Below are 17,357 nucleotides of genomic sequence, written 5' to 3' on the forward strand. Positions count from 1 at the left end.
AATATATTTGATTTTGTTGCGGTTGTCAGCAAATATTTTAGTTTTTCGTTTTCTGGTTTATTTTTGTACGATTTACGAGATAAACAGTTCTTTTTTGTAAAACGTTTGGCAAATGAAGTGTTAATAGACTTAAGTAGAAATTGTTGCTGGAATATTTTATAAAAGATAATATGTGTATCATGCAAAATGTATGTTAAATAAAATTTTAAGTGAAAATACTATAGAAAGTCTGGACTAAAACTTTGTCAATAAGAATATATAAAAAATTTGTTTTAGACTTCGTAAAGTCATGTAAATAATATCGAAATAAATATTGAAGACGTTCTAAAGTAATAAACATCAAAAATATATTAAGTCTGTGTAAAAAAATGGAATTCCAAAAGAACTGCTTATCTTTTGAGGTCAAGAACGAAGCAAACCAATATTAGATAACCTGATCTAAAATTTAATCGTTTTCCAGAGAGATAACGATCCATCGAATCGAAGAGTATACGAACGTGGAAAGGTCCAGACCAAAACACTTCTTTTTTAATAGCTTCAACAGGTATTTCACCATGGGTCTGACCAGATTTAAGCAGATCATAATAAGATAAAACTCTTTTGGTCAACCAATTGCAGACCTTAGTATCCTGAATATTTTGCTTTGGTGTCGAGTTAACTCTTCTCTCTTACTCTTTGAGTTGTGAAATAAGATCCATTTTTCTTGTATAGCGTTCAAACAGTATTTCAGACTTATCGCCTTTTTAGATCCTCCAAATACAGACCTCAGCGTCCTAGATACTTTGCTTTGGTGTCGATTTGGCTATTTGACTGAACTTCACATACGATCTCTTACACTTTGAGCTGTCGATATAGATCTATTATTCTTTTATAACGTTCGAACAGAATTTTAGAATTCTTGTCCCTTTTAGTCCACCAAACACGGTCCATTTCCTTTGTGTGCATCGAAAGTGTAAGATCTCTTCGGGTTATCGAAATTGATTTATTTTTCTCGTTTTCAAATCGTATGTCATAAAATTTCCCTGATTTTGGACCAATATTAATATTTGACAACGTTTTGAACTTGCTGCTTGAAGTTACTGTTAAATTTAACAACAATTTTCATGGTTGATCTTCAAACATGTTTAGCTGGTCTTGATGATCTTTGTGTTCCGTGTCAAACTCATAATTTCGGTACAAATCAAACCTTATTTCGCTCGTTGAAACCGATGAAACTCAATCGGCATAAGCTTCTGTTCATCGATGTGAACAGCAATATTTTTCAATAACTAAATAAGTTGACGGAAAGTGACCGATATATGTATACACTTCAACATGACATATACATACATAGGGCTTGCAACGAAGAGATGAGATGTTGTGAATTCCGCATTTTAGTAGTTATACACCTAATATAATCTTAAAGTATACTATTACAATTAAAATTTTCAATATAATACCTTTTTTAACTTAAAACAAAATCCTAACATTTACATTTTTATGTTGAAGAACACTTCACAAACAAATATTTTTGTCATATTTATGAACGTTTTGTATGTAAATGTATTTTATAGCAAAAATCACCAATTGTTTTTATTCTCATGCCACATTTTCTCGTTTTTTTAGCAATATAAATTATTTTTTCTATTAAATCGACCTCGTGATACCAAAATTGATGACCATAATCTCTGATGCTCATATTACAACGTCCATAAACAACAACAACAAAACAAACAACATTTACATAAATATGAGAGCAAAAGCAACAGAGGCAACAGCAATAACAAGCAACTACATACAACAATAACAATAATATTCATTACATACCACACCATGTTGTTATGCGTTTTACAAATATTGCAGCTTATAATTCAACAGCAAATGAATGTATATGTATGAATATATATTTTTTATGGTCGTATTCAGCTGCCACACTTTTTGTTTATTGTCCCCTTGTTGCTGCTGTTGTTGTTGATGTTTATAGTGTCACCCCCTCTACTGACATTATTCCCTTATCTGTTGGACTGTTTCTGTGTGTTGCTCATTATTCATAAGCCACATTTGCCATGCAGCATATTTTATGCTTTAATGTGTCAAATCATACATCAGCATTTGTTGTACGAATTGTTTTTTTTTTTTGTTTCGCCGGTGTTGTACGTAATATTTATATTTCTTCTCCCACTACTCTTTTAACTTCCCCCCTAATGGGGATCCATATATTCATTCGTTCATTTGTTCCCTTCCTTCCTGGTTAAGCTTGTTGATATGAGTTTATATGTTGTAGTTGTTGATGGAGTAGTATGAGCCCAGTTATGATGCATGTTTGGTTGTATTTAGTAGTAAAATTTATCCGAAATACTTTTTTATTATGATCACCCAACTCTTCTGGTAATAACGTTTCATGTTGCGTGTTTTGGCCATCTATCAGTGTTGTTTGCTAAAATATAATCTCAATGTAAATATAAAACATATTTTGTTGTTGTTTTACTGTTGCTGCTGCTGCATCAGCATCTTTGTCTTCTCTTTTACTTTAGTCCTAGTTGTTTTTGTAAAGCATTGTTAAGAATAGTTTATATTTAGTCTTTATTTTGATTAATTTAGGGAATTTTACAAAAAATCTCATATTTTTTATAACTGTCTTCTAAAAGCTTTGTTAAGTATGAACTATAATAAAACGTGCTTTTACTTTAAGTTGTAAGCATAACTTAAGTGTTAATAAGATTAAAATTTGTAATAAAATTAATGTTTTATTTATTTATTTTATAAAAATAACAACTATCAACTGTTTAATTTGAGTTGATAACACTCTGCCACCCATGTGGCTGGCAAATATTCCAATCTATTTCCATGTCTTCTTCATTTATATTTATACATATATACATTCATTTAAATGATTATTTATAATTGTAAAATAGCATGTATTTATCTAAACGACACATAAAAACCAACCACAACAACATCAACTACAATATTGTAATAAACCATTTGCACAATTTTCCAATACAATATGTACAACTTACATATGTATTTATGTGTGGTTCTGTTGCTGCTGCTGTTGTTGCCGTTGAATGCTGCACAGGTTTTCTTGTTAAAACGAATTATCATCAACAAATAGTGGCAGATTGCCGGGCAAACTTCTGCTACTAAAGCTAGCAGCCAACACGCATCCATCCATTAAACTACTCCACTCATACAGTCTCACTACATGGTAGTCATCAGCCAGTTTTAGACAAATTAAGAAACACAATTTCTTTTTTTTTGCTTCTTAATGTTGAACATGAAAAATAGCATTAGAGTATAAACTAAATGTGTTTTTGTACAATTAAATGCAATTTATACAGCTAATGACAAAGAATTTGATTAAAATATTTTCAGAATTTTGAAGAAAATAAATTTTTTTTAAAATCATTAAATTTTAATGAAAATTTGTAAATATAGCAAAAATTTAAGTAAAAAAGTGAAAATAAAAAAAATTGGAGAAATTTTAATTTTTAATATAAAATTGGATTTAAACTTTAAATTTAATAGTAATCTCGGTTTTTTACAATAATTCTAATTTTTTATAAAAAATCGGATTTAAGTACAAAAAATTTTTTTGTGGAAGTTTAAATTTTTAGTAAAAAGTTTGACTTTTTAGTAAAAATATTTTATTAAAGTAAAAGCCGTTTTTAACGATAAAGACCTTTTTCCATTTTTTCTGTCAACATATAGATTCTATGTCAAAAAAACTGCCCATCCTTAGAGGTCAAGAATAAACTCAATTTCGGATATCATATTTAAAAGTAAAGCGTATCAGAGAGAGAGAGTGATATAGCTTTCTACATGGATCGAAAAGAAGAAAACTTCCCAACCAATTCTTCTGAAATGGAGTCCAACAGTTTTTGCAACATGATGGAGCCCGAAAAACGAGCTTCATCCCGTGTTACGGCAATGCTCGCTTTTAATGAATCAATAGGCTTCTATAGAAGTTGTCTGTAGTGCTCAGGCTAGATTTTGGCAGATCTTTATAGATAGGACCAATTTATTATAGATCTCATCATATACAAAGCATTACCATATCATATTTGGCTTTGATTTCGATTTCTCTTGTCGATCAAGCTTGACACACGATCTGTTATTCTTCAGACAAAAGTGTCGTAAGCATTTTACTTCGCAAAATGATTTCCTTTTCGGACCTGCAATATCGTAATATCAAGGTTTTGATTGAAATTGCTGCTTTGTTTTGAAATTGCTGCTTGAGTAATGTTTTTTTTCAAGATCTTATTGAGTTTTATCTATATCAGATAAATTTTTTTAAAAATGCTAAGCAAGTTTTTGCAGTTCAAAGGTCAAAAGGGTTTATTATATTAAGATATATCTCATTGAAATAGATCATATTTGCAATTTATTTAAAAATTGTTGAATTTTAAGTTGATTTAAGAGTTTGACCTTTGAGCTTCTGGGTTAAAAGTGTTTAATTTCATTGTCCATAACATATAAATCCCGAAAATTTCCTCTTATATAGTTGGAAACTGTTTAAATATGTTATAAATTATTCATATGAATTCCTTTTTGCCACTAGCTGTATACCTATCCATCTACAAAATTTCGCTTTATCTATGTAAAATAGTCTTTATGTCTGACTGACAAACAAAACAAAATCATAAATATTTATTTTGATTACATTTTCTTACATTTAACAACTGCTGACGATACAATTTGTTTGATTTTAATCTAAAGACAATACCTACTTCAGCCAAAATATTACAGTGGTCTAATCAAAATCATAAATTATGTTTTTATTAAAAGTGTAATAAAATTTTGAAAAAAAAAATTACATCAACCAAATATTATAAGAATTTTATTTTCTTTTTAGAAGAAAATCAAAAATCCAAATTCTTAAAATTCCTTTATATAAAGAAAAAAACTTCTCCCACTGTAACAATTATGACTAAAATGTTTAACGTAAAGGTAGGCAGATAGATGGATGCTGGAATTGGTTTGAATGTGCTGAATGAATGAAAGAATTGGATGCTGACTAAACATTTTAGACATTACTGAAATTCTTTATATCTAGTCGTTTTCGGATTTTTATTTGTTTTTTTTTTGGGAGCGTGGAACTTTTCTTGTTGGGGGTTTGCGTGTTGTCATAAAATGTAAGAAAGCAACTGCAATAAAAATTATTTTACGACATTCTTATGGCCAGCAAGGAAAATGCTACTGATACTACATATAGCTAAAAACCAACTGAGCGAATGAGTGAGTGAATGAGTAGTGACTGACAGAGTCAGTAAGCGAGTTTATGCTGCAAAGCATAAAATTGTAATACACGCAATTGTTTAATGTTTTTACTCAAGGAGTATGTTGTATACATACATACTTATGTATCTATGTATGTCTGATTATATATGTATGTTTTTCGGTAAGATTAGCTTTCCAAACTGCATTATACTTGGTTATATAATACGTTTTAATAAACAATTTCATAAGATAAACATTTTAACTACAAAATCTTTATAAACTTTATGGCCTTAATGGGTTTTTTCTTAAAAGAAAAAGAAACTTTATGAAACAATAAAATTTTGAACACATGTGTCTAGAGGTGCACTCTATACTAATTATAATAATATATACAATAACTACATGTGCTAGTTTGTAAAAAAGTACTTCCGTTAAAAAAAAAAAAAAAAACTTTTTAACAAAAACTAAATACTTTTAAATTAGTAATTAAAATTGTTTATTAAAATTTTCAGGAAGTTATTGAAGTGTTCAATTGATTAAGATATCAAAAGTAAAATGTTTGACAGAAATTTTAAAAATTTTTGACAGCTTAAGACCCTAAAATCAAACACACTAAACTGCAGTGGTGTAAAGTCTGTTGCTACTTTTCTAAAGTCCACTTCATATTTGTTTATCTAAATGTCAATGTTTTGGTTATAATTCCTTTATACGTTATGAATAACATGGCGCCTATTTGGTTTACCTCTACATTATCTTTACTTTATAGCTTAGATATAATTTTCCATCAAATTATCTTCATTAAATAACCAGATATCGGAAACATTAGATGGATAAATTTATGATTGTTTGTTTTCAATGTTATGCTCAATAATTCTTAATTGTTTCTCAAAGAATCATGATAAATGTCATAAAATATTAAATTCTCATCTCAGTAATTTTATTGCAACTGTATAATTTTGTCGTAAAGTTTATGTTTTGTAAAAAGTTTTTTTTTTGCAAAATCAAGTCATAATGTTTTGTGAAAATTAACTCTAAAAGTACTGAAAAAAAATTTTAAACAGTTTATTACATTTTTTTTGTGCAGCCTGACTATGGGCAGGTATGGCATAATTTTAACTTTAATACAGAATTATAAAGGTAAGCACCTGTTTTAAAAGTCCTGCTGCTGATAATGGTAAAGGAGTGTTTTCTCGAAAAAATAAGAAAGTATGAATCTCCAGTTTTTTTAATAATAGTTCTAGAACAGAATTAGAACAGAACTAGAACAGAACTAAAACAGAACTAGAACAGAACTAGAACAGAACTAGAACAGAACTAGAACAGAACTAGAACAGAACTAGAACAGAACTAGAACAGAACTAGAACAGAACTAGAACAGAACTAGAACAGAACTTGAACAGAACTAGAACAGAACTAGAACAGAACTAGAACAGAACTAGAACAGAACTGGAAAAGAACTAGAACAGAACTAGAACAGAACTAGTTTTGAAACACAACCTTGTGGTGTTTAGTCTTAAACACTTTTAAAATTTTTTCGAAAAATCAAAATTCAAGTTTAAAATAATTTACTTTTTTTAAGTGTTGCATATTTGCAAGGTTTAATGATTTCATGTTAAAACGCTAATTTTTGTTAGGTTGAATATTTATTAATGTATATCTAAGTTTTATTCAATTTTGTATTGCAAACTTAAGCGTTTTTGCTAACATTCTAAATTTACAAGCTTTGCAAGACGTTGTATTTACACACTGATTCCTAAACATACATATACAAATTTAAAATCTTTCAAGCCACTGTCTAGTTATTACCAGCTATTGAGTAGTCGTCATTAGTGTTTTTTTTTGCAATTTTTTTTTACAAAGTAAGAGTGTGTGTGGTATTTTTCATTGTGGCATAATGATGTAGATGAGTGTTGAAAAAAAGTGTTCAGCATTTTTATGGTACATTGATGATGGTTGAGGTATATCGGCTGTTGTGCTGTTTATTATCTGCTTCATTCAGATGCTCTTGATGCGGCTTTATGCACTCGACCAACCAATCGGCCACTTACATACAGCCACACATGCAATGCATATACGCACACACATACATATATTGACCACGAAATTAAGTTGTTTGTAATGATCTTTAAATGCTCATCAGAGTATTTGCTAATTTAAATGCCACTCGTATAAGTTTCAAATTTTCAACACAACAATAACAACAACAACAAAAAAATATAAATAACGGCAATAATATGACAGATAAAGATTAAAATCTCTATTTAACTTTAATGGAAGAACACAGAATGTATGTTAATCACTGAAGTTGCATTTTCTTTCTTTCTTTCGTTCTTTCTTTCGTCTAATCTTTAAACAATTCAACATTCTACTACTATGTCTACATATGTGTCTATGTAAACTTCTATCGTAAAAATTTTAATTTATGCTTTTAAAACGCCTCATAATGCAAGTTTTTCAGTTTTTCATTACATCCATCTAAAGGCAAGAGTTCTTTTTTCCTGCTGCAGACATAAATAGCAAACGAAATAAACCACTTGCCATTAAAATGAAACAAAATGCTCCTCTGATGCTTCCATGTGGATGTGTTGTTAAAGATGAGTATCGCAATAGTAACCATTTCCCTTCCCTGTACTAAAATTCAGTACTCATTCGCTCGTTTACTATATTTTGCAATCAATTCCAATGTACTACCAACAAAAAAAAAAACAATTTATTGAAATGTAATAAAAATTGTAATTAATTGAAATAGAAGAAAAAAAAATAATAAATATGAAAAACAAATATGCGTATTTTTTTATACACATTGAAGTATTTTAGATGAATGCAAATAAATGATTGTAGTATTTATTTATTTACTTACTTAAAAGCACCCACCCCCATCATGTTGCAAGTTAGAAAGAACGAGAAAAAATAAATGATTAAATTGCATACTTTTTAGTTTTGTTCCTAGTCTGTAAGAAAATATGAAATGTTTTTCTTTTTTTTTTGTTTGGGTCACAAGAGAATAAAAAAGCCAAAAGCTACAATTAAACAATAAGTCTAGATTTTTTTTTACAAAACAATACAATGATTAATACAGTTAAGTTCAATAATGCAGCAATGTTGCATTGTGTAATTGAATTGTGAAAAATCTTTAAGTTTTTTAAGGAAATATATGACAAGTCTTTATAAATTTGTATTTTAATCTTTAAAATAATCAAGCAGTTTTAATACCATACCTATTAGGGCTTGTATTTATGCAACACCTAAAATGTGTGTGTAAATATATTAATAATAGCAAAATTTATTTACACTAACCCTAGCTTTAATAAGTTATTAAATGAAAAAACCCTAAAGCAATTATCGTACAGCCTTCAATATTCGTTGTAAATTTACTACAAATTATTATTTCTACTTGTAAAACTGTCATCTTTATGAAAATATCAATCAAAATCAATTAACATTTTTATATTCATTTCTTAATTTTTTTCATTCTGTTCTGGCAATTCTACAACTTTATTTATTTAAAGTCGTAAATCATTATTAACAGTATATTAAGAGAAAAAAAATCAAGTTTGATCATTTTATTCTTAAACAGATGCTCAATTTTTTCCAAACCTATTAGAGAAATGTCTTTTTTGTTTTTTTTTTTTTCAAACAAACTTATTTGAAAATATTTGAAATCTATTTTGAAATACACATAAAATTTAAAACTGATAACAAATTTAAAGAAAACAGAACAATTGTTTTACTTAATAATTTCTTTAATTTATTACTTGTTCTGTGTAATGCAACATGTTGCAATACTTAAGTGCTTAAGTACTATAATTTTGCAGATATGTACATATAAATTGTAATAAAATATGGTTTCTTAATTTTGATTAGAAAAATAAATATTTGTGGAAATGTTGTAAAATTTAATACAAAATATTGAAATCGAAAGAAGTTTACCAGGTGTGATTTTGGTATTTTTCTACATTATTATTAAAACTGTAGCATTTTCGCAAAAGTTGCATTGATTTCAATATTAGTTTAGAACAGGCGCGGATTCACGGTTGTGGGGGAAAATGGGAATTTCCAAGACTAGACTATAGATTAGACTATAGACTAGACTATAAACTAGACTATAAACTAGACAATAGACCAGACTATAGACTAGACTATAGACTAGACTATAGACTAGACTATAGACTAGACTATAGACTAAACTATAGACTAGACTATAGACTAGACTATAGACTAGACTATAGACTATAGACTATAGACTAGACTATAGACTATAGACTAGACTATAGACTAGACTATAGACTAGACTATAGACTAGACTATAGACTAGACTATAGACTAGACTATAGACTACACTACAGACTAGACTATAGACTACACTACAGACTACACTACAGACTAGACTGTAGACTATACTAGAGGCTAGACTACGAAAATAAAAAAACTCTTAAACTAGTTTAAAAACCTTTGTCTTGAAATTCTTCCAAGTAAAAATGTGGTAATTACTCTTATATATTTAACACGAAGTCATTATCATTTTTTATTGCATAGTTATTATGTGTTTATGTATTTCTTGTATTGACTTCAATACATCAACCAGCCATTCATTGATCCATCCATCGATCTATCGATCATCTTGAAAAAGTCAATCAACACCTTCTCATCATCAATAGCACATTAACTAAAACATTAAATAAATGCAATAGAAAAGACCAACTTAAATCAACATAACAAAAAAGAATTTCTAATGAGTTCATTTAAATACGAATATCTATACATATATGTATTTATGTACATATGTATATACGTCAAGCTATTTAACAATTTTATTTCTAACAAACGTTAAACAAGAATTTTCAAGGAATTTATACATTAAGTGATAAAACATCAAATCAAATCATTTTACTTTTTACAATTTTGATACTTTTCTCATTATTTTACTTAAATTATAGAAATAGAAATACTTAAGTAAAAATATATGTATGTATGTGTGTAGATAGATGTATTTGCTTTCGTTTATATTATTTGGTAGATTGATATGTTTGTCGATTTGATTGACTAATTGCATTGCATTTCATTTGTGCCCTGAATGTAAGTCTTTTTAATTTATTATGAAGTATGAGTATGTATTACTTATTTATATACAAACACACAGACATTTCTTAAAATGTGTGAATATATTTGTTAAAGAAGATGTCTATTTTGTCAAAAGGATTAACTTTTTGTTTAATAGTTTGTCTGTTATGTCCGTTTATAGGTCTGTCTGTCTGTCTGCCATGTCAGTCTTTGTAAATGTTATTCTGTGGCTATTATTACAATTAGTCAGTTTGTATTTGAATGGACACAAAGAATCTAAAATAGCTATTATTTCATAGACATACTACTAACTATGTACAAACATACATATGTATGTAAATATGTATGTACTTACAAAAGTACATATTTGTTTGTAGCTTACATTGAGTATTATTGCAAGTTTAGAATAAGTTGTTTAATACCTTAAGTATGTATTTTGCTTTTAGCCAAACTAATATCATCAACATCAATATAAATGAAAACGAAAAATACGAACCAAAAGAAAAAAACATAATACTTTCTATAGTTTAATATCTCAAAGAGTAGGTGTGTTCATTACACGAGTATTTTATACCGATTAAGGTTTGTTCTTTTCACCAGTTTATTGTATTATTTTACTCTATTCGTACATTATTACCCTAATTAAATAAATGGCTCAAACGACAAATTTATTAAAATGTCTGTTGGGGAGATTTTATTTATTACTCAAGAAGTAATAAATTATTTAAAATTTTTAGAATAATTAACAAATATATTCATCTGTTATTTTATTAACGCGTTGTAAACACCAAACATTTATTAACAGATATCCTATCAGTTGATTTCTAATCAGATATCGATAGAGATCTCTCTCGTGCGTTTTCTTTTTTTCACACATACCTAAACACATGTGCTCTCATTTTCAGTCGACTGGGCTATAGACTAAACTGTATACTAGACTAGGCTATAACCAGACTGCAGAATAGACTGTGGATTAGACCATAGACTAGACTGTGGACTATACCACAGACTAGACTATAGACTGGACTATAGACTAGACTATAGACTTGACTATAGACTAGGCTATAGACTTGACTATAGACTAGGCTATAGACTAGACTATAGACTAGGCTATAGACTAGACTATAGACTAGGCTATAGACTAGACTATAGACTAGACTAGGCTATAGACTAGACTATAGACTAGGCTATAGACTAGACTATAGAATAGACTTTAGACTAGACTATAGAATAGACTTTAGACTAGACTATACTCTCGACTATGTTTGTAATATATTAAAACTTCAAATGCGAATTCTAAATTCTCGTAATACATCAAGGTGTAAAACTTGACAACACATGGTTTAAAATTGTAAATAAAAACTTGTCACTTAAGACCTTTTGCAATACCAAATAACAAAATAAGAGCAAAATAAACTGTCCATAAACATTTCATTCATCTAATATTGCTGCTATTTTTTTGTAACTTTTCGTTGTTCAGCTATTTTTTTTTTTTGCCTTTAGCGGTCAGTAGTTTTTCAATTGGTATTAAAATTCTATTACATTTGCATTTAAATATGTTTTGTTAGTTGTTATTTTGTCGTTTTGTTGTTAAATTTTTATTTATGGGTACTTGTAGGGGTTTACATGAAGATTTGCTGCTTTAAGGGAAATTTGATCAGTATAATGTGTCAGAGTTCGATAATATTGATTAGATGCAATGTGTATACGGTTAATAAAATTCAACATTTGTTGATTTATTTTCTAAATTTTCTTAGCTAAATAATTACTTGATGGTTAGTTTTTTCTTAAGACTTTCTTTATTTGATTAGGTTGTTGTTTTTGAAAAATTAAAATAATAAACAAAAAATTGTTTAAATGTTTAGAAATAAAACCAATATTGAAAAATAATATTCAGCAAATTTAAAAACATCAAACATTTATATAAAATATTGCTGCTTATTGCTGTAACTATTATCTAGTTAGTTTATGATAGTTTAAAGTTTAAATCCAATATAATTTTAACACAAACGAAACATTCTCTTCTTGCCAAACACCCATTTTTTCAACCATCAATCTCAAAATTTGTTTCAAACATAATTAATTTTCTTTTGCAAAATTTCTCTTGGATGCATACTCAAAACAAATTATTACCAAAAAACAATTAATTTCTTTCGTTTTTTTTTTCTTTTTTTCTAAGAAAAACACAAACCCATCATAATTTTAAACCACATTATATGGACAAGAACAAATAAACATAACAAAAGTTTTCTATTCTTTTTTCATTCATTTCTATTTATTTTGTGATTAAATTGAAAAACATCATAAATATCTAGGAAATTTATTTGAATATATTTCTTGTTTCTTCTTCGTTTTATTTAATGTGAGAATGATTTCTTAACATTTCCCCTCCACATTTGACCGCTGAAGAAACAGACATAAATTAAATTTATTTTATACTTTTTTTCTCTCTTGTATTGATGTTTGTATCTAGGGATGATCTGTTGAAAAAGTATATTTCATGTTATCTTTTTGGCCTGCCTTTGCTGGTATTTATAATAATTTATTAACAATTTATTGTTTTTATTTAAATAAATTACATTCACGAGTTGTTGTTTATTATAATAATTCTTTATGATCTTGTAAAGCATTTTAAATGACTATAAATAAACTATTAATTAGTGGTTTTTTTGTTGGAAGGTATTTCAAAAGTTTGGGATGATTATAACAGTTTTCGCAATGTTTTTTATGATTTTTTTATTTTGTCAACATTTTCCCAAATTTTTAATAAAAAATATATATAAAATTCATGTTCTGTTATGATTTTTACATGATTTTATTTTGTGATCTGATATTTACATATATTTAGAAATTATCACTGTGAATTAAATTCACAATTCTTTTTTAAGGTAAATTCATATCTATCAAATATTTGACAAAAGTTACGTGATCCCTAAAAAATTAGATTTTCTTTAAATATACATTAGGATGTCCTAAGAAACATTTTTAAAAGGAAAACTTTTCCCGTAATAAATAATGTAAAATATATTCTTTTTGAAATAGCGATTGAAAATTTTGATCTTAGTAATATATGTGTAGAACATTTTCAAAAATCTTCTCGAAATGGGTGTCAAAAATTACATACATATTTTTTAACTCTATTATATGATATCGCCTCAATTGTTTAGAAATATTTATTTTTTTTAGATTTTTCTAATATTTTTTTGTTCTCAATTATCTATTAAAATTTATAATATTTTTCTAGCCAAAAATTTTATTTTGTTTATCTAATTTTTGATCGATTATAGCTTGTATTTTTGAATTTTTATGCGTTTTGTTTCACGCTGTTAAATGTTTTCAATAAAATGATTTCGTTTCGTTTTTTGTTTATAAACATTTTTATTGAAACAATTACAACAAAATCTTTCTAAGTGCATGCTTGTTAATAAACAATTAATTTATTTATTAATAATCAAAATTAAACAGTGGGTGGTAGTGGTTTGCTGTTTAATAAAAATCTATGATTTATGAAATTTGATTAGATTTAGATACAAAAATACAATTTTTTATTAATTGAATAACAATTGAAAAATCAATGTGTTTTAATTGTTCATTGGAATGAAATTAAATCGAAAAAAGTGTTTTTAGTCAAATATAACATTTTTAATAAAAAATGGAATTTGTAGTGAAAAATAAATTTTTTATTAAAAAATTTAATATATAATTTTTATTAAAATTAATCTACTTTTTAAACCAAATATGAACAATATGTTCACAAAATGCATTAAATCCACGCCAGCGTATCGTCATTTCCATTTTCACAATGGAAATTTTGCTGATCCAACTTAGCTCAGTAAAAATTTACTGGGATGACACACAAACACTTACATTTCATATGTGACAATTTTGCTGAGATACCCCGTCATTTTTTTGACTGGAAAAATTAGAAATGGCGCAATTTTTATAAAAAAAATATTATATTCCAGAAGAGAGCAGCGCAGCATTCTTCTGCTGTGCACAGAAATTTCCCCGAGCGGTGCACAGCAAAACCATTTTATTTATATGTGCTGCGTCAAGTCAAAGTGGGCCTAGGGATACGCAGCAGCCTAGCTCCCATAAGAAATACACGTGTTTGTGTGAAGGCGCAGCAAAATCTGCTAATTCGCAGCAACTACTCTCTCTCTCTCATAGCAACTTGAAAGATGAGATGATAGCGAGTGACAATTTGTGAAGATATTTCTATGTGGTTTCAATAAATGTCATATTTTTTTCATATATGATTTGACATTCTGGAAACTCAAAGACATGTGTATGTTATGTTCTTGTATAATTTCTCTGAGAGAGAGAAGAATTTATTTTTTATGTTATATTACGCCATCTATGTTTCACCCTATGTTACGTTATGTTTCCCCAAAAACTCAGCAAAGCAATGGAATTTGGGTTTTGTCTAGACTAAATGACACCTGACAGTGGCGGCACCGTCTGTTGAAAATGCAAATTTCACCTCTAAACTGGTGAGTTTTGTTACAAACAAAACTAATTTAGTAAAGACACAAACCTCAAAAAAATTTAAACATAAAATCAGTGTAGCCAGAAAAAAATTTAGTCATTTCCTAAATCTTAAGCTTGTTGTCTCCAAAAAATCCCCATTTTTAATTGAATTCCCTATAATTTTCTGCAAAATTTGTTCATGCGGATATTGAAGTCACTTTCTAAAGGTGGCTTTGTGTGGGGGCTAGGATCAAATGAAGTCCGATCATTTCGAAATTAAGTATGTAGAGCCCGGATTAGACAAGAAACAATGAGGATTTTTTGGTACTTTTTCGTTCTGCAAAAAGTACTTTTTGAATTTTCTATAATATTGAACCTAGAAATATGAAATTAAGTAAGAATTAAGTCTGAAATAGGTTAGAACGTTTTTCAAAAGGTACTCTTTTGATTTTATAATAAATTTCATAATATTGAATCTATAAATATGAAATTATGCATGTTGAGCCCGAAGTAGGTTATGTAAAAAAATGAATTTTTGGTATAAGATTCGGCACGGCCACAAATATTTTCAATAAAAAATCTATTTAATGAATCATTACATTAACATTACAATTTTTTACTTTCTTTCATTACAGCGAACAGGAAAATTTCATTTCCGAACATACCGTTATGGCCGTATTCACCTCACAAGGTCAGGTCGGTGGACCCTGTCGTTATATGCCAGCAACACGACGACAAAATCATCAATGTCGCAAAGAATTCGGTTTGCCCGATACCATACGTGAAGCCAGACGTTTAGCAACGACACACTGTGAGGATCAGTTTCGTTATGATCGCTGGAATTGTTCTATAGAAATTCGAGGAAAAAGAAATATTTTCAAAAAACTTTATAAAGAAACAGCCTTTGTACATGCTCTGACCGCTGCAGCAATGACACATTCCATCGCCAGGGCCTGTGCTGAGGGTAGAATGACGAAATGTAGTTGTGGTCCGAGAAAACAAAATCGAGCTGATCAAACATTTCAATGGGGAGGCTGTAATGATAATTTGAAACATGGCAAACGAGTGACAAGAAGTTTTCTCGATCTGCGTAGTGGAGATAGTGATGAAGTCACCGAAATATTGCGACATGATTCAGAGGTAATATAATCATAATGATTTAAAATTAACATGTTATTAATTAATTTTTTTTTTAATTTTCTTTAGGTCGGCATCGAAGCTGTATCCACTTTAATGAAGGATAAATGTAAATGTCATGGTGTTTCTGGTTCTTGTTCGATGAAAACCTGTTGGAAGAAATTATCAGATTTTAATGCCACAGCCACGCTACTGAGACAGAAATACAATCAGGCCATACGAAAGGCACCAAATGCACGCACAATGCGCAGAGAGGCTCCCTCAAGTCGAGTGAAAAAACCAAAACAACGACGGAAGAAAGTAAGTTTTAACTTAAAAACAAATATCATAAATCAATAATTTAATTTAATTTTATTTAATTATTCTAATTACAGCAACAACAATCTCAGTATACAACGTTATACTATTTGGAAACCTCACCCACTTATTGTTCCGTTACTAAGGATCGTCAATGTCTGAATCCAGACAACTGTGCGAATCTGTGCTGTGGGCGTGGCTATACGACACGCGTTTTCAAGCAAGTGGAAAAATGTCGCTGTCGCTTTAACAATGGACGCTGTTGCCAATTGATCTGCGATTATTGTCAACGCTACGAAGATAGATATTTTTGTAAATAGATTTCTTTTTACATTAGTTTTTTAAATATTTAATTTAATTTTAATTTAACTCATCTACTTCTTTATTTTATATATAAATATTTTTTTGTATTGTATTTTATTTCATTCCTATTTATAATAAATGTATGTGTGTGTATGTTGAAGTAATAAGTAGTAGCGTAGAGATATGATAAGGACAAACTCCCAAGTCCTTGATTATTATTATTATTTTTTATTAATTTTTAATTTTACTCAATTTTTTTTTATAAATATACAAAATATATAAATATATTGTCCGGCGACATCACCACCAAGATGGCATAACTGTATTAAAAATCGAAATATTTTTTATTTAATTGTATGATAAAAATAATAATAAAAGAAACTGAAAAGAAAATGAGAAAAAAAAATCGAAAAAGAAAACGAAAAAATAAACTTATTTAAAAATCAGTCACAAAAAATATTTAATTAATAATTATAATAATTATAATTTTATTAATAATAATATCGTAACTTTAAATATTTTTAATTTATAAAATATACAATAAGAACAACCAACAACAACAAAACCAAAAAATAAATAAATAAAAAAAATTTCAAATAAAATAGAAAAAAATCCAGCAACTGATACGATTAATTTAAAACCAAAATATAAATTTCAAACGAAAAAAAAAACAACAAATCATGTTATTAATTTTAATTGGAAAATGGGTTGGAGATTAACAATTCTTGAGTTATACTTTTCCAAATGAATATCTTTGGGTGTGGCATGGTGGGCGAAAATATTTTATTACATTATATTATAAGCTTTTAAATATTATACTTTAAGAAAGCTTTTAATAGCTATAAGATGCCAGAAACTGAACTTATTTAACTTAACTGACGAGCGATTTG

The 17,357-nt window shown here is 28.1% G+C and overlaps 1 protein-coding gene across 1 annotated transcript in view; it reads left to right on the top strand.

Annotated features, from left to right (window-relative positions):
- The window catches only part of LOC111690737 (protein Wnt-4), a 48,383-nt gene extending 31,466 nt beyond the window's left edge, over positions 1–16,917 (top strand). The window contains exons 2-4 of the mRNA XM_046945216.1: positions 15,366–15,870; positions 15,937–16,167; positions 16,242–16,917. Coding sequence (XP_046801172.1) covers positions 15,366–15,870; positions 15,937–16,167; positions 16,242–16,484 — 979 coding nt within the window. The 3' untranslated portion in view covers positions 16,485–16,917. The remainder of the gene's footprint in view (positions 1–15,365; positions 15,871–15,936; positions 16,168–16,241) is intronic.
- The last annotated feature ends 440 nt before the right edge of the window (positions 16,918–17,357 follow it).

Source organism: Lucilia cuprina, chromosome 2 (assembly GCF_022045245.1).
Source record: "Lucilia cuprina isolate Lc7/37 chromosome 2, ASM2204524v1, whole genome shotgun sequence".
NCBI lineage: Eukaryota > Metazoa > Arthropoda > Insecta > Diptera > Calliphoridae > Lucilia > Lucilia cuprina.